Source organism: Protopterus annectens, chromosome 17.part0 (assembly GCF_019279795.1).
Source record: "Protopterus annectens isolate FY-2018-M chromosome 17.part0, PAN1.0, whole genome shotgun sequence".
Classification (NCBI taxonomy): Eukaryota; Metazoa; Chordata; order Ceratodontiformes; family Protopteridae; genus Protopterus; species Protopterus annectens.
This window is the reverse complement of record NC_056751.1, coordinates 619,841,359-619,860,881: the sequence shown is the minus strand read 5'-3', so window position 1 is coordinate 619,860,881 and position 19,523 is coordinate 619,841,359. Positions and strand designations below refer to the sequence as shown.

Below are 19,523 nucleotides of genomic sequence, written 5' to 3'. Positions count from 1 at the left end.
CTTTCCAGTTGTTAGACGTGTCTTGTGAGTTACATCCCAAATGGGGCCATGTAATCTATGATGGGTCTGATGAGTGATGAGTAGAGGGGCACTATAACAAACCCTTTAATAATTAGATGGGCCACATAGAAGGATTTTCTAACTACTTTGGCAATATGATTGGCAAAGGAGAGATTACCATCTACCTGGGTCCCCAGATCTCTTATTACATCTTCTCTATTAAGGGGGCTGCCACCTATGTGGTAATTCGTGGGTGCTTTGTTTTGCCCAAATGGGATGAGTATGCATTTTTTGGCATTTAGCTTGGGGCCATGACTTTGACACCAGGTGTCCGTCTAAGTAAGGCCCTTTTGGGGGATGTCCGTGTCAGCCAGAGAGTCGATTATGGCTCTCAGTTTGCAATCATCGGCTAATTTGGTTAGCTATAGTCTTCCTGTGTTTGCCTGTACATCTGAGATGTATATGCCAAACAGTAGGGTTCCTAGGACCGAGACTTGCAAGACACCACTTGTGACGGGTTTAGAGTCGGACCTGGAACCTGCCATTCTTGCTGTGTGAGTTCTGTCTGTAAGCCAGTTGGCAACCCATCTCATGACATAGGGGTTTATGTTCAGGCTGGTAAGTATTTCTGGAATACCTGAGTGTGGAATGGTGTGGAATGGTGTCAAAACCCTTTGCAAGGTCAGGGTAGGCTGTGTGAACCACCTTTCCCTCATCTATGGCCTTGGTGACTGTCTGAAAGAAGTCAACCAGGTTTAGTAGGCATTATCTGCCCTTAATAAAGCCAAACTGGGTCGGGTCAAGTGATTGGTGGTTCCCAATGTCTGTGTTATGATGATGTGCTCCATAGCCTTGCAGACCAGGCTAGTCAGGCTTATACGATAGTTACCAGGGTCAGTTGTGGCCCCTTATTGTGGAGATGAATAACTGTTGCTGTGTGCCATTCTATGGGCACATACCTTGTAGAGAGGCTGAGGTTGAACAGCGTGTTTAGGTGGGGGATTAGTTTGTTCTGTAGTTCATGGAAGACACAGCCTGGGCCACCATCTGGCCCCATTGACACTGTGTTTTTGGCTTTTGAAAGGGCTGTTTTCACCTGTACATCTGTGATTTCTGGGACACTACACTTTTCTGGTATTGTTGTGGGCCCTTTTGAGAGTGAGAGGGGGGTGAAGTTTGCACTGAATCTATCTGCCAGGATGTTGGCAATATCAGTAGGTTCAGTATATTTTGTGCTATTTTGCACTAGTTCAGTGCATATCTGCGAGTTGCCACTTAGATTCTTAACATAGCTAAAGAAGGCTTTGTGGTTATCTTTTGAATCCTTGGCTATTTTTCTTTCGAAGATAGTCTTGGATGATCTTATGAGGGACCTTAGTTTCTTAATGATACTGATCAGGGATGCCTTTCCTTCTTGGGATTTGCTTTTTTTCTGAACTAGTTTCCTTCTTCTATTGTATAGCCTGTTTATGGCAGGGGTCCACCAGATTGGTTTCCTTCTCTTAGAGGAGTGAGTCTTGGTTTTGCTAGGGATGGCATGATCCATGAATCCTTGTAGGTGCTCATAGAGTGCATTTTTAAAGGTTTCTGCATCTTGGGCAGCGTTATCCTTTAGTGTGGGGGCTGTGAAACATACCACCTCTGTCTTAAGTAAGGTGAAGTTTGCTTTAGAAAAGTTTTTTACTGTGGTTTCCTTAGCTGGGGTAGTGGTGGGGTGTGGACATCCAGAGTGATTAGTTTATGGTCTGATCTAACCAGTGACGGGTTGACGTCCGGTGTGGAACACCTGTCACCCATGTTGGTGATGACCAGGTCCAATATGTTTTCACCTCTGGTAGAGGAGTTTACCAGCTGATCCAGGGCATTTGAGTTGATGAGTTCCAGGAAGCGCTGGGCCTGGGAGTTTGTACTCTAGTAGTTTTCCCAGTTAACGGTAGGGTAATTGAAATTGCCCAGTATCAGGGTGTTTGGTATGACCTTCACATTTTCCAGTGTCTCCAGAAAGGTGGAATGGTGGTGCTGGATCATGGAGTGTGAACTGTAGCAGGCCACAATTTGATTTGCATTGCAGATTTTCATGATGTTAGTTGCACATGGATGATCTCAGAGGTATAATACTGGGGCACTAACCTGGAGGTGTAGGTATCCTTGATGAATATGGATACACCCCCTCCTTTTGTGTTTTGGTCCATGTTCTGTGGCTGAAATGTGTGGTATGAATTGTAGCTCAGTAGTGCTCTGGTGCTGTCTGGAGCCTTGAACCAGGTTTCAGTTACTGCAAAGATGTCGACATTCTCCATACTGAAGAGTGTTTCGAGCGCATGCATTTTGAGATATAAACTCTTGGCATTGAGTAGCATAAACCTCAGTTTTTTGTTAATTGTGCTGTTTACAGAGTTGTTGAAAGTTGAGTTCTGAGCCTTGCCTAAAAAAGGCACTATTGTGGCAGCAAGAGCCTTGGCCAGTATTCGAAAGCCTAGGGGTGACATGTGCAATCCATCTCTTGCAAAGCAACGAGGCTTGTCGAGCATGTCGTCCCAGGCTGACCGACCCTGGATCCTCTTTGAATGACACCAGAAGCTTAGCCAATTGTTGAAATTGGTCATTTTTTTCTTTATACTGAGGTATTATTCTTGGTAAGTGCAGGATGCTACTCAAGGTCAGGGTCATACCAGCCTGGACTACATGATCAAGGAGCTCTTCCATGTTGCTTTTCGTGTAGTCCAGGGAGGTACATCTCAGGTCATTCACACCAGCATGAACAATGACAGAGTCATATTTATACTTGTTCTGGAGTGACCTGAGTGCTTGTGGTATGTGACGGATTCTGGCTCCCAACAGGCACAGGCAACTAACAGTAACCTTCTGCTTATCCAGCCTAGTGAGTGGGATGTCAGTGTGCCTGACTATAGAGTCACCTATTACTAGTGTGTTAGGTATGTTATTTCACCTTAAGGGCTGTGATTGTGCGCCACACTGATTTTGTGTTTTATCTGTTGTCTGGTTTGTGACAGGAGGTGCAGGTTGTTTGGGTGTCTGCTTTGGAGGTCTCTGATGCTTTGGCAGGTTTTTATTTAGAGCCTCAGAGTATGATTTTGTGTATTTATGTGTATTTTTTGCCAGTGCTGGCTTAGTACGTCTATGTGTGGCTGGAGGTGTGGTGCAAGTTTTAACCTTCTCCTCTTGATTGTCTGTTCTAGTCTTGTGTGGAGACAGCGTAGCCTCCAGTTTGGCTGTATAATGGTATCTCTTGCATATGGTAGTGTTTTGTGGTAGGAGGAGAGTTGTAACATTGCCTCAGGATACCCAGATTCACTGGCTGGACTGGAGATTACACCTGAAATTGCCCTTTGGTCATGCCTGAATAGTAGGGAGAGCTGCTTAGTCGTTTGGTTGGTGAGGGGTCAATAAAGAGCCTTGCCCTGCTGGGCAATCAAGTGTCAGGGTATATTAATGCTTGCAATTAGGTCTACACAAGTGCTGGGCTGTAGGATGCTTTTAGAGTGCTTAGCTTGAGAGTTAGACTAGTTTCAAGGGAAAAACTGAAGAGGAGACTGAGCTGGGAATAATTTAACAGTAGCTAACCGCAAAACCATTCAAATGTATTTTTTATAGCAGGGAAATGAAAGAGATAAAAAATAGCCCAAAATAGCCAATAAACTATTAACATCTGGGCTGGAACCACTCCTCCAGGGATAGATAGGCTGCTGAAAGCTCCCCTCTGTCACAGGTGAACAGAGAAACTTCCTTCTAGCCAAGTAAGGTATGAGCAACTCAGAAACTAGCAACACAGGGGCTCTGAATTCAGCACTAGCCTGAAAACTGGACGACACTAGCTTAGAAAGGTGGAAAACAAGGACTTTTTTTTTTTTGAAAAGATAAGGCAAAAACAGTAAAAAATACACTTAAAACAGCTTTAAATGACTACAAACAATCAGAAAAGGCTATCACACTTTAGTATGCAGCCTACAACAGTTAAACAAATTATTTAAACTAAAAATGACTTTTTAAAAGTGCAGGCAGTCAAATAAGTACAATATGTGAAACAAAACAAGCTTTTAAATCACAATAAATGCAGGAAAATTGGTGTTTAGATGGAAACCGGTTAAGTACAGCAAGAAAGTACAGAATATATATATGTATATATATATTATATATATATATATATATATATATATATATATATATATATATATAATACTGCTGTTTTATTTTATTTATGTATCCTTTGTTGATCAGGTTAATTTCACTAAGGCTGTTTACAGGGGATACCCTAGATGGCCTGGGCATCTGGGAACATCCCCTACTTTTAGTAGTTGGGGGAAGAGTTTGCGTGTGACTCAACTGACTTCCTGTTCCTGGGAACAGGCATTGTGGCCTGGAGGAACAAAGGGAAAACATAGCTGATTCAACTTTTGCTGAAACTGATATGAAAGTTGTTGAAATTGTAGTCAAAATGTTCCTAAATGATTTGGGAGCAAAGAAAATGTTTTCAAATGGAGAAGAGGTAGAGGAGGAAATGGAGGTAAATGGAGAAGTGGAAGTGGATTTGGGGCAAAATTTCCAGAAAAATCTATTTAAATAAATAGAAAGAGTGGAAAAAATGCATTATTTCAACACTCCAGTTAGGAGGGTTACAGGATGCTTATATGGAGGAGATGATAAGCCAGAGTGAACCAGAAAGTGGAGCTGCAGTGTCATGGAAGGAGATTATAGAGAAAATAAAGAAGAAAATGATCCAGGGAAAGTTCCAGCAAAAGACTTATGCTGAAACAAGAGAATCCACCAAAGAGGAGAGGAAAATAATGGAAACAAAAAAAAAATATTGTTCATGTAAGCAGTAAATACAAGAAGCTTTGGACAGATATGAGGTATGGGAGAATTATATAGTACTTCTGGGTGTTAAAGTTGAAAAGGTAAGAAATTTTATTTTAAATAACAAAGAGACATTGTGTGGCTTGATATTTGAAACTGGGAAGGCTATGGACATTTTTTTGGGGGGGTTATAAAGAAATGAAAACCAAATTCCATGGTCAGAATATGTTGTACAACCCATTTTTAGACAAATAAAAATTTTTTTTTTCAGTATAGAACTAAAGTGGAAGCAAAGAACTGAAAGAACATTCATTTACAATATATAAGGAAGTGATGGACATTACTACTATATATGATGTAAGAGGACAATGGAATGGAGATAGAAATGTGGAGCACATTTAAAAATGGAAATTGACAATGTGATACATATATCTGGAATTATTAATGAGCACAGCAATAGAGGGTTTGTGAAGTACAGAGGCTTACCTAAAATGTGTTATTTTTGTGGAAGAATGATCATTTAGTTAATGAATGTGACAAAAAGATGTTATTTATGTGGTCAGACAAGTCATTATGCAAAGAAATGTGAATTAAAGTGTACAAAATGACAATGCAGGACATTCATGGTTCGAGTGTGAGACAGAGACACAAGAAAATGAAAATACAAAAGAAACTGTAAATGAAGTTATACAAGAAAAAGAGATAGAAGAGGATGTTGTATAGAAAGTTACACCACAAATGGAAAATGTAGAAGCTGCTTTTAAAATTAAAGATAAAGAAAAAGAAACAGATAAGAAAAGTGAAAAATAGTCAAAGTGGCACATGGTAAAAGGCAAGAAAAAGTCTATAGGAAAAAGAGTTAGGGAAAGAAAAATAATGTTTAAAATATTATGGTAAGAGAAAATAAAAAGGTAAGGGATAAATACATCTTTGATATAACTGTTTAATAAAGCTGAAAATTTTAGCTTTAAATGTTAACAGTATGAAAAATATGAAGAGGAGAATAGATATTATGTATTGGTTTGTAGGTGTAGATACTGAAATAATAGTGTTAGAAGACATTAAACTGTTAATGGTAGAAGAAAGGGTACAATCAGAAAGGCTTTGTAATGGTGCTATTTTGAATATAGGTAAAGAAGCATGTTCAAGTTTATGTATATTGTGTAAAGAAAATATAAAGATATTAGATATAACAATAATAGAACTAGGGAGAATAACTGTAGTTGATTTGAGATGGAAATGTTATATATATAGGGTTATAGCCTTATATGCATATGTGATAAAAAAGACAGATAAACAGAGTTTAAAAGTTTACTTATTTATGTTTGTTTGAATATGCATGTAATAATAGCAGGTGACACTCATTGTAACCTAAGGAATAAAAGGAGGGACTGTGATGTTAAAATAATTACAGACATTATGAGGAGTAGATAATTAAAGATATGGGGAAATAAACTATGGACATATAAAAGGAAAGAAATCAAGACAGAAATTGATTACTTTTTAATATTATAAGGTTTAAAAGTTATCAAAAAGGAATAACATATACTGGATTTTCTAATCATGTGACTTTTTGGATAAAAATTCATGAAAATGAAGACTAGATTAAAATAGAAAAAGGAATACAAAGAATTAATGAAAAAGGATTGGACATAGGAGAAAGAAAATCACTTATAGAACAATGAAAACAACATATTAGAACAAGATCATTCTATGAAAATTGGGCTATTTGGTGGATACAGTTTAAAAAGAAATATAAAAGGTATTTTTAGAATGTGCAGAAGAGAAGAGAACAAGAAAACAATGGAATACAAAGCATTAAGTGAAGAATTTTTTTAAATTTAGTAGAAAATGCTAGAATATTACATGGAAAAGAAGGAGAAATATGCAAAAGAAATCATGAAAAATAATAACATCTTATATAAGCAAAAATATTGCATAGAAGAGAAAAAAATAAGTAGCAACATAGTTATGTAAAATAATGAAAGATAAATTATAAGATAGTTAAAAATGAAGAAGAGAAACAAGGTAAGAAGCAAGAAGGAATCTGGAATATAATTAAGAGCTATGTATTAGATTTATATGGCAAAACAGAAGTGTTCATAGTACACATTTAAGATGGTGAGAGATTTAGTAAAGAAGACAATATTTACAGAAAAAAATATAAAGGAGCTGAATGAGATTATGAAAGATAGTAACATAAATTCAGCAATGGGATTAGATTGGATAGAATATAAAAATAGAAGACTGGCAAAAAATTATATTTATGTAAGTGATGAATGAATGTATAGAAACAGGGATTAAGTGCAAGTAATGTATGCAGGGGGTTTAAAATTCATTTATAAGAAAGGAAATAAACATGAGATAAAAAAGTGGAGACCGATAATTTTAAATAATATGGACTATAACATTTTTATGAGAAAAATAGCTAAAAAAATGTAAAATGGAAAGGTTATGTGATCGAAATGTATATGGAAGAAAGGGAAGTCAGGATTTGTTGTGGTTAATAAGAGAAGTAATTGATGACATTAATAATAATAAAAAAAAAAAGAAGTAAAGATTATGATAGGTGATGTAAGCAATTCATATGATAATATCCAATATGAAGCATTATGGAGAATTGTGCATGAATATAAGAGAAGTGACAAAGTATTACAGATTATTAAACCAATATATGAAAACAATTATGTGGAATTAAACATAAATGGTTGGATTTTGGAAGATGTGAAAATAGATTGTGGAAAAAATAAGGATGTCCAGCTAGCAGTGTAATATTTCATTAGTCATGAATTTAGTAGAGGTAGAAATAAACAAAAGGGTAATAGGTAATAGAGTAATGGAGGATATAAAATAATGAAGGAGGTCCAAATACTGATAATGCCTATGCAGATGACATTGTAATAACTGCTAAAAATAAATCATGGATAGATGAAATAAATGAAAAATTAAGTATTATATTAAAGAAAATTGGTTTAAGTATAAATAAAGAGAAAACCAAAGGTTTGGGTTATGAAGGGATAATTGGAGGTGTAGACTTTAATGACAAGTATGTAGATATATTGGGATAGTATTCGGTAGAAGTGAATATAAACATGAGCAATGGGACAAGGTGATTAAAGGAATTAAAGAAATGATTGCTTTTCGGAAAACATACAGCTTTTCATATAGGAAGAAAACACATTTGATAAATACTATAATATTGGGTAAAATAGTCTGTGTTGCACACATTTATATTATACCAGTGAGATATAAAAAATTAATTATGATGACAATATTTTCATTCATTTGGGGGAAGAGATTGAATCCTGTAAAAAGAGGAATTTTATATATGAATGAAGAGCGGAGGGCTGGGATTGATAAACTTAATTAAATATGTATAAAATATTAAAAGGCATTATGAATGATAAGAATTTAGAAAGACAATAATGCATGGTAAAAACAAGCAAATTTGGGAAGGTATGGAAATGAATAAAAGAAGTATGTGTCATTGATGAAGAAATTAAAGAACTTTATAATAAAATTGCATTGTTGAAACAAAAAAAAGAATGTAAAAGAAAATAATAGAAAGGAATGGTATGTCAATATTATGAAATCTTTTTATTTTGTTGATATGTGGAAAGAGTTAGAAACAAGTAAAGTAAAAGCAATAATGTTGAGCTGTTCAAATTATAAAATAATTAAATAATGTAATGATTTCTTGTGGAGGTTATCCATAGGTAAATTACCAGTAAAAGCAAATATGGCATACAAAAGTAAACAAGATATAATATGTTAAGTGTTTGAAACTACAGAACATGTATTTTTAAAATGTGAAATAATTCAAAATTTGTGGAAAGTATGTGAACATAATTTGGTTAAAGATTATTTGAAATGTTAAATATGGGCATGATATATTTCTGTTATTATGGAACAAGATATCAAGAAAAGGCAAAGAAAATGGACAGAGTTATATTTTATGTAAATGGACAATTTGGAATGAGAGACTTAATGAGACTGAATACAATGGCAATGGACATTGACAAAAATATTGGAAAAATATGGTCTTGGATGTGGGTAAAAGTGAGGGGGGACACTTAAAAAGAAGATGTATTAAGTGGTGTAATTTATGTAGATATATAAATAATATGAAATGCATGAATGTTTACGAATAAAAAAAAAACTGCTAATTTTTGGTATGTACCAAGTGTAAGTGCACTTCCTGCTTTTGTTGTTGGTGTAGTTGTGGCTAGGAGAAGCATGGTATGATGGCAGACAAGGAGGAGATGGTATGTGTAGCTGCTGAATTTGATCATAAGAAGTTAAATGAAGTCATCATTCAGACAGGAAGAGATAGGGAGTTGCTCTAATGATGTGGATGCTACAAATAGTCAGAGTTAAGCTGACATAAAAATGATTTCAGTGAAGGGATTGTTATTATGAAAAAATTGTCTAGAGGGCTTCCTGATTCACAACCCATGCCATTATTAGAGAAGGAATACCCAAGCAAGGAATCAAAAGTTTCTTGTCCAATATGGTGGAGAAAGTTTTCGGAAGTGACACTATACAAGGCAATAACTATCTCATGAAGTTAATGAAAGTGATATAAATCAAGTGAACTTTTCAAGAAAAAAACATCTGACAATGTGGTTGTTAAGGATGAATCGGGGGGAAAAAGTCACTGTAGTTGCTTTAAAACAGAAAGAGATATACTGTTAGGATTCATAATAAAAAAGCTGAAGTCATTCACAGATTTTTATTTTGGACAAGTTAACTTTCCTCTATGATTTGATAAAAATATATCAGATTGGGATTCATCTAGGAAAATAACATTTTTGTGATGTGACATCTGAAACTGAAATTGTAGAGGATACAATTTTGTTTAACTGTGAAGTTAATAGGGACACTTTTCCTTAGAATGTGTTATTTTTGGGACAAGGGAACATATTTAATAAAGAAACATTTGTGCAATTTAGGACTGATAAGATAGAAGTGACTGATTTCAAAGAACTATTTTTGATGGTTTACTATCGTTTGTTTGAATGGCAAAATATTTGCCATTCGTAACAATGAAAAGTAAACGTGAACACAAACATTCCGACTGGCCACAATGTTGACCCAAATGATTGACACATTTGAGTAGACATTGTGGCTGAAACCATCACGTGATAGCCATATAGGAGCTGATGTAAATCAGACTCCTACATGACATATCACATTTTTGCAGGTGGGGCAAGCCCCCTTGCATCCCCCACACCCCCTACTAATATATTCTAACTCTGAGATTGCACTACAGTGGGGATATGGATGAATTTCCAATCCCCACTGTACCATGATCTCCCTGCAGATAGTCAAACAGACGTATGCGAATGCACTACTGCATTTGCATAAGTGTGTTCGACTATCTCATCCATTTATGTTTTGTGCATGACATTCTGATTCATTTGCACAAACCATAGTAAACCATTTTTGACAATTATATAATTTTGTCTCAAATACTCTTAAAATGAAAGATGAAAGGGGGGTGTTGAAAGAGGAGTGGGAATTGGATGTTTTTTTTAGAAAATGGAAGGTGATAATGTAAAACATTTTCCTAGTGTTATTCATGTGGCTGGTAAAAGGGGAAATATGAGACATATGGGCTAGCCTAACGCTTGTCTTTTTGTGGGGAACTGAATCATTTGATTGATGAATGTGTAAAATTAAGATGTATCCAGTGTGGAAAGTTAAGACATATGCTGACCAAATGAATTAAAGAGGCAGAATATGTAATAGACAATAATAATTTTGGTTTGATTGTGAAAAGGGTAAAACTAATAATACTAATACTGAGAATGCTAAGGGTATTGTAATGAATGATACAGAGGAGAAGAGAAACAAAGACACAGCAACTGATGAAGAAGAGGATGTTAGTGGGGGAATGTAACTAATACTGCTGACTTAAAAAGTAAGATATGCGACACAAATAAATAATTTGAAAATGTATGTGAAGGAGGAGAAAGTGATAGATCTGATTTGCAAGAGCAGAATGTGAAAGACATACGAAAAAATTCTATAAGAGCCAGGGTAAGGGTGAGAAAAAGAATGTTTAAAAATATTTCCTCATAATTAAAAAGAAAGTCAAGGAATAATGTTAGGATTATATTGGTAGACATTAATAGCTAGATAAAGGAGAATCTCTGTCTTGTGGTAGTGTAAGAAGTATGTTGTTGATGTTATTTACTTATAGTATACTAGATTTATTCCAGAAATTGAAATGTTATAGATTGAGGCACATTATAGAATCATAAAATTGTATGGCATTTGGTAGAGAGAGTTATTCTGGTATTGTATTATTGTTTGGAGAAGACATTAAGATACTAGATGTTATTATTATTTATTTATTTAGCATTTGTTTAGTGGGAAAGTCTGACTGGGATGGAGCCCATTTTCAGTGGAGGTCCAGGGCGAAATGCTCCAGATGCATATCTTTGAAATGTGGGAAGAAACTGGAGCACCTGGAGGAAACCCACTAGAATGTAAGGAGGGCATGCAGACTCCACACAGAAGGCACTCCAGCCAATAATCAAACAGGAGGACCTTTTGCTGTGAGGCAACAATTCTAACTACTACACCACTATGCCACACATTTAGCTTTTGGCTTTTGCTGTATTAGAACCCAGGCTCACTTATATTCTAGCCCTAAACTTAACACCTGCTGCCACAGGAACAACTAATGGCTAGGACAGCAACTGTGGTGGACATTAATTTGGATATGGAGCTATACAGGTTGATAATGCTATATGCTTTTACTCGTATAAAAACAGAGAGTGATTAATTGAGAATTTAAAACCTTGGTGATGGTAAATATGAAAATAATTCTAATCCAGGATTTAAATTGTGGATTAAGGAAGATCAGCAAAAAAGTAGGAATATAAGTAAAAAATGAAGAAAAGTTGTTACGTATGAAAGGGTAAAAATGCTCATTTAGTAATCTGTGGACATTTAAAAGAGGTGACAAGAAAGTTGAAATTGATATTTTTTTTTGTCTGACTCTATGACTGAGATACAAGTGGAAATATGGCATTTTTTTTCTGATCATAGCGCTATTAGGGTACCATTTGAAAATAATACTGATGTAATAATCGAAGGCAAAGGAACTGTCAGACTAGTTTCAAATTGTCTTGATCAGGAAGAATGATAAAGAGATATGGTTCAGTTATGGGGTGACCATAGTTCCATGAGACAGTTTTAACTCTCATGGTCAGATTGGTGGATCATGCTTAAGGAAAAATATAAGAAAGCTTTTAGTGTTTGAGCTGCAAAAACAAAGAAGGGATAATAGTGTTTAGTTCAATATATATATATATATATATATATATATATATATATATATATATATATATATATATACACACACACACACACAAACACGTATATATATGAGAGATTTAGAAAAAAAACATTTTTTTTAGAAAATGGTAATACATTTTTGATGAAAATATGAAAAAATAAACAATAAAGTATTATAAAAAACAAGTGTATTTTTGAAAGGTAAGAAGGAGAAAGTTTCAACCTTTTTGCTAAAATGGTAAAAAAATGAAGTATGTATTGTATTATGAGAGATATTAAAATTAAGAGGCTATATCTATGTACATCCAGAAAAATGTATTGCATAGTGTAGAACTGTATGTAATAAAATTCTAGAGAACTATATAGACATTACTGAATGTGTAAAGTGAAGTAAATGATGAAGTGGGTGAGGGGATTATTAAATTAATATGGAAAAAAGGTGAAACATAAGATATAAAAAACTGGAAACCTATTACTTGAATAATTTGGATTATAATATTTTTATGACATATTCCAGGCAAGGTTTAATGAGAGTTTTGCATGGTGTTTGGTGAAGGGAATCTTTGGTGATAAAGGAAATGTAGAAATTTAGTAGTATTAGTGAAGAAAATAGCGGATTATGTTTGAAGTTGAAAAGGTAATGTTATATTAGCAATTGGAATGTTGACAAGGCTTTTGATAGTGTGGAGCATGATGGTTTGTGGAATGTTATGGAGGAATATAATTTGAGAAGAAATATTTTAGTGTTCTTCATTCTGTTTATAATAATACTTGTATTATACTTTTGGTAAATGGATTGTTAACTTCTACAGTATATTTGTAGAAAGAGATAAAGCAATGGTGTCCATTTACTAGAACTTTATTTTTGCTAGTTATGAAAGCAATCTGGTATAGGAGGAACAAGAATAAAGGAAGATTGTATATAAACAGTATGGTATGTATTCCAAATTTTGTATCATATGTGAGTGATATATAATTATACTTGAGGATAAGAGATGGATAGGGAGAATGTTAAATTATATTTATAAATGTCTTGCAGATGTAGAGTAGAACTGAATAAATAAAAGAGCAGCAGATAAGTGAGATGGTCAGATAAAAGGTGTTTGCTTAGCTATAAATGAAGTTAGATTCAGAAACAAATGTAGTAGAGGAAGAGTGGAATAAATTAAAAATAAGATTAAAGGAAGAGGAAGATTATGAAATGTGTTTAAGTTTATTTGATTAATTTTAGGTAAGATTTTTTACTTTGTAAGGGTGTGTATGATTCCTGGGAGAATGGAGAAAGAACTACCGCAGGCTCTGTTTTTTCTTTTTCATTTTTTTTGGATGGACTATTTTGAACCTTGTGAAGAGAGTGTTGTTATATATTAAAAAACATGAAGGTGGTTTAGGATTAATTAAACCTGTAGTTTGTGCTGCAACTATGAGATTATTTGAGGCTGTCTTTGATAAGTTGGAAAATGTAAGGGAATTGCATAATTTTTCTTGAATTATAAAAGGTTGAAAATATAGAAAAAGGGTTTTTAAGACCTCATTTTGGAGCTCATTAAAAAGTTTACGAAACAGGATATTAATGTGATTATGTAAGGTTACTATGGAGAAGTAAGTGGATAAATGGTAAATAAAATGGATAGTGTTTTATTTTGGATTATTTTGAATATTTGGAATGCTAGGTTGAAAGAGTTATTGTGTAATAAGATTTAGAGTTTGGCTGACATACTTAGTAAAGTAAGATTTTGCTTGTGACAAGAGAGTGTGGGGGTAAATACATGAAAAAAATTATGTTTTGTTGATGTCTAGATTTTCAAATATTCTATTTCCTAATATTGTAAATGTGTAAATATTGTATATGAAGTAAACAGTGTAAAATAAAGGGTCTCTACTCTTTTCAATAGGTGCCACAGGATAGTTTTATATCCAGCTGAGCTACCACCAATACATGCAAATGAGACTTCAGTTTAATGTCTCATGCAATGGATAACACACCCAGGGTTACAGTATCTAACTTTTGTGAAAATAAAACCCACAGCAACTGTGCTAGCATGGAAGTCATGCAGGAGCAACACAGAGAAGCTGAGTTTAAACAAAATCCACGTTACACTAGTTAAGAATAAGGTAATCACATACGTGTGATGGCATACTGGCAGCCTTTCTATATGCTCCCACCATTTTTGGCTGTCATGTAATAGAGCAGAAGCCATCTTGCATATAATTCCCTTGTTAGATGGCAATAACCACCACTATGTATAAGAACGATCTAAATTAGGACTTTCAATGTAGTGAAGATTATGTGTTCAGAAAATTCTCAAATGCGCTTTCCAAATCCTCTTATCCTTCCAGTCTATTATGTTGAGCTCCTTTGGTGAGTGGTTTATTTACTTTATAACTGCTTATTACTAGCAGGTCAGAGGTCATAACAGCATAGCAGTCATACACCTTTCACAGCCCTGATCATGCTGTGTACACAGAGTAGCCATCAGTACAGGAGTGACTAGGACTTACAATAAACATGCCAGGAACATGGCGGCAGCAGCAGCACCATATATTCATATGGTGCTCAGAAGTAGCAGAACCTCCAGTTAGCGAATAATTTTTTGACATTACATAGGTCAGCACTACTCATAGTTTATCTTGTTTTAAGTGAGAGGCTCGAGCTCGTGTATTGTACATCTTAATGACCTTTCAGGCCATGAAGATTGAGTGCATTCAAAATAGTTCTTGCCTTGCAGAAGTTGGCAGAAGGCATCTTTGGAACTGTGAATTTATGAGATACGTGTCCTCTACATTGAAAACTATTTCATTTTCCTTTGCAAAAGGCATGATACTTTTGCATATTCTTGTGTATAGGCTATATGAAATCGAATCCTAGTGTAAATACACACTAAGTCTATCAAAATGTATACTGTGATTAATATTCAACACTGCCAACTGATGCATTATTTTACTCTCTGTCAAGTGGTTGAGGGGGAACAATAATTCACTGCCATTGTGAGCTATACATGCTTATAGAAACCATTTATGTGATTTATGCAATTTGATGGAATGTAGTCAGTTATCTAAATATATATTCTTTCAAGATGTTTACATAACATTAACAAATTATCATCATGCTTGTATGGATATGATATACCATTATTTATGCCTGCTTACCTGTTGCATTGGGAAATTTCTTTAGAATATCCTTACAAGTCTCTTCAGCAAAGGCGGAATTTAAATTACAACTGTCACAGGGAGGAAAGGTTACTTGACAGCCTGAAAAAAAAGAAAATAAAGCATTGCAAATTCTTACTATAATGGATTTCTTAAAATGAAAAATAAGATTAATGGCTGCACCAGGAAATGTGATTTACAAAGAAATCTGTCTCAAACAGAATTAAAATAATATCTTTGCAGAGAACAGCCACAGAATAATGTCATGAATTTTGCAATTATTTATGACAATAAGATCTGAGGACCTAATTCCAAAAGACTTGATCTCAATACAAGTCTGTTCCAATTCCAAAAGACTTGCCCCCTCTGTTTAAATGACTTATTCCTATGTAAGTAACTTTATAGATTGGCCTTACATCTGTGTATGTCATAATGAGAGCGAGTATTTTGTAATCTGGCCCTGAATCTCAGTATATCACTGAAACATTGCAAAATATGTCTACATACTCCTACTTTTCCAACACGTGTCTGTCATATATAATGCATGTACAATGCTGAAGTTTATTGTTGTTACTGTTTTTATTGAAAATATAGATTTATAATATTATAACAGTAAACCTACAAATAAGAAATGCAAAAGGAAATCAATTGATCATTCATGCATAAAAGACCCCAGTAAGGATTTGAGAAATTAATTCATATTTTACAATTGCATAGTAATACATGTTTGCTTATACTATAAAGACAGAAATAAAATGCTGTCTGATATGAAAAGTACTATATGCCCAGCATAACATATTTGCCATGATTTACTATTGCAGAAATGCTAATACTTTATCCAGGGGAAACTACAAACAGATGATTAATAGGATTTACAGTAAAAATGTCGACATTTACTTGCACGACGGCCTCCTCCTCAGACATGGTAGGAGCAACAGTCGGAAGGTCGATGTTCATGTGTATGTCCATTTAGAATGATGTATACAGGGCAGGGACACAAAGCATGGCTGTCAATGGGAGATTTACACATTAAGATCGACATAAATTGTCGACTTTGTTGCGTCGACCATACACCTAATTAATATGTATGACTCAATGTTATTTGTCATGGAAATCGTTCATGTAAGTGATTTTCATGTTTTTGATAGTAAACCGATTAATAGAACTGCCTGTGTTACAAAGAGAAAGATTAGTGAGGGCTAATTAACATCATGACCAAATCAGCTAGAGTCATGTTTCACACCATCAAGTGGCTAGCCCTGTCACAATGCACAGTCTGTGATCTGTGTTTTCCTATCATGAGGATATTATGAACTACAGTAGATGCCCAAAGTGCTTGGTTTACACATCTCTTTCTCTTATAGGGCACCATGTAGAGTCTGCACTGCTGCCCACAGGTCCATTCTTTGGTGAGTTTGAGATAGAAACACTCATCATGCTTTTCAGACAAACTCAGCAGAGACTCAGAGGAAACATGCAAACTCCAAACGGGCATTGCCTGGAGGACAAGATCAAACCTTGTAACTTTAACCATTATGCTAGCTGAGAATAAGAAGATAGTAAGACATCCTTCATAAGGGAAGTCAGCAACAACCTGCTCACCAATCCACAGGATATCAAAGGCAGATGGTAAGAGTACTTCCAGCAGTTCTGAATGTGGAAAACTCCACAGAAGCTGTAGTACGCTCCATACCTCTCAACCTCTTAGAGCAAGAAATCTGGACAAAGCTATAACAACTGGGGGGACAAAGGCCCAAAAATAGGGGTAATTTTTAAATATTGTTGTAACAAGCTTAGAAAGTAGATAGAATAACAGGTTTTGCATTAGCATGAATTCTCTGAAGGATGTGAAGTCTGAAACTCAAATATCTGTCAGTATTTTCTGACTTAAATCATCAATAATTTGCCAATGATTTGTTAGAAAACCACAATTTTATGAAAAACATACCAAAAACATGAGGCAAAAATCTGGACATTCTGCAAAAATCTGTACAGTTGAGAGGTATGGTACTAGTACCCCAGACAAAGCCTACAATGAGAGAAGAGTAGGAGCCCACCAAGAAGAAGTAAGAACAGCACTAAGGAAAATGAAGTCAAGAAAAGCAGCAGGCTGAAATGAGATCACAGCACATATGATAATAATGCTGGGCGAGATATGGGAAAAATGGTTCCTGAGGGTACTCATAGCAGTGTAGAGAGAAAGGCATATCCCAGTTGAATGGAGAAATAGCATTTTAGTGTCAATCTTCAAGATCAAAGGGGACATTCACAACTGTGGGCAGTAGAGAGGTATCAAACTCCTGTCACATGGCATGAAAGTTCTAGAGAGGGTGATTGATAAATGAATATGCAGAATAGTAGAAAGTAAGACGGGAGATGAGTAATTCAGATTCTGATCACAATGCAGCAAAATTGACCTGATGTTTGCAATGAGACAAATAGTTGAGTAGAAGCCATAGATGAGAAAAGAGTCCCAATGGCCTTTCCTAGACGTAGAGAAAGCCTGTGACAAGAACCCAAGGAAGCTGATTTGGGCAGTCTTGCAGTGGTTTGAAGTCTCAGAAATATTGGTAGAATTAGTACAAGCTATGTGCAAGGAACCAATGAATCAAGTACGAGCAGTGTTTGGTCTCACAGAGGGGTTCCCTGTGAGAGTGGGTGTGCACTAGAGCTCAGCTCTCAGCCCACTGCTGTTCATACTGGTGATGGACTATATTAGCATACAGGTCATGGGGACAGATTAACAGAGTTGCTGTATGCAGACAATGTGGCATTACAGGCAGGTTCTGAGCAAGAACTTCAGCAAAGGTTATGGGATTGGAATGCAAAACTGAAGGCGCATGGGATAACATTGAATACAAATAAGACAGTTGTAATGGCAGCAAATGGTGGATTTCAGCAGAAGCTAAGAATTGAGAAAGAATGGAAAATTGTGGAGCAGGTTAACAGCTTAATGTAACTGGAAAGAATGATTGAGGCAAATGATAGTCTGAATGAGGAGGTCAAAGCTAGAATCAGTGGGGATGTAGCCAACTGGCCCAGAGTGTCAGGTATAAGAAATGACAGAAGAATGCCAAGGAAGCTGAAAAGTAAGGTGGCCAGTACTACTGTATGGTACGGAAAGCTGGGCAGTAAAGGTGGAGCAGTTGTGGAAGCCAGAGATGATGTAGATGAAGTACCTGAAAAGGGTGGTAGGGTGCACACTATGGGACAGATGATGAAATGAGAACATAAGTGCAGAAGCTGAACTATGGTGGTTTGGGCATGTGCAGAAAAGCAGAAGGCAATCTGGTAAAGAAGATTTAGTAAAGACAGGAAGAAGGAAAGAAGAAACAAGGGCATCCAGCAAAGAGCTGGATGAATTGCATGAGAGACATCCTGTGACAATCAAGCATGAGTGTCGAAGAAGACAGGATAGCAGCTTTGAATAGAGAAAGATAGATGGCGACAGTTAACATGACACCCTGACCTCGTGTATAAAGTGGAAAAAAGGGAGTTGATGATGATGAATTAACGTCTTCATTCAAAACAAGGCAATTTCACATACTGTGAAGGCATAAAGATTTTACTGAACTGCCTTCACACAGATCAACCTCTGTAGTACATACTGTAAAGGTAAGAATATAGGAGCCATAACATATCATTCCATGTTAGTGTATAAGACCCATAACATATCACTCCATGTTAGTGCCTAAGCACAGCAGGCAAGCTGCATTGTATTCAGTACACCCTTATCCTGACACTCATTTCTGAATTTTTCCAATCTGATATTGCAGGGATTATTAATGTGGAAGACACTTTCATCATAAGAAGGAAAAGTAACTTACATGTAGCTGGTGGATTGTGTTTAATGGCTGTTGTCTGCAGAAACCACAGCCACAAAACTGCATCCTTGAAAGGTAATCAAATCATTGACAGGTGTACCTTTTCTTCACATGATTTTTCATAGATTTTTTCCCAGGTGTCAAAATGTAGAAAGGTATGGTAACAGCATCATACCATGCAACTACAAAAGCCATTGTCATGGCCAAAAAATCTCCAAAAAGGAAACAAAACTGAGGGGAATATGTGATGCAATGTGTTAGTTGTCAGGAAATGTAGGTCTAGATGTTTCTACCGAAAAATATGTTTTTTTCAGGTTACCATTATTCCCTAGTCTATTGCAATGGTATTTTTGCAATTACATTAATGTTTTATACAACAAATGTAGGACAGGATGAAAAATGGATGAACATTTCATCAACAAATTT

The 19,523-nt window shown here is 35.4% G+C and overlaps 1 protein-coding gene across 1 annotated transcript in view; it reads right to left on the bottom strand.

Annotated features, from left to right (window-relative positions):
* The window catches only part of LOC122791334 (intelectin-1-like), a 349,205-nt gene that overhangs the window by 319,836 nt on the left and 9,846 nt on the right, over nt 1-19,523 (bottom strand). Inside the window, exon 2 of the mRNA XM_044059049.1 lies at nt 15,274-15,375. Within this exon, the coding sequence (XP_043914984.1) occupies nt 15,274-15,375 (102 nt within the window). The remainder of the gene's footprint in view (nt 1-15,273; nt 15,376-19,523) is intronic.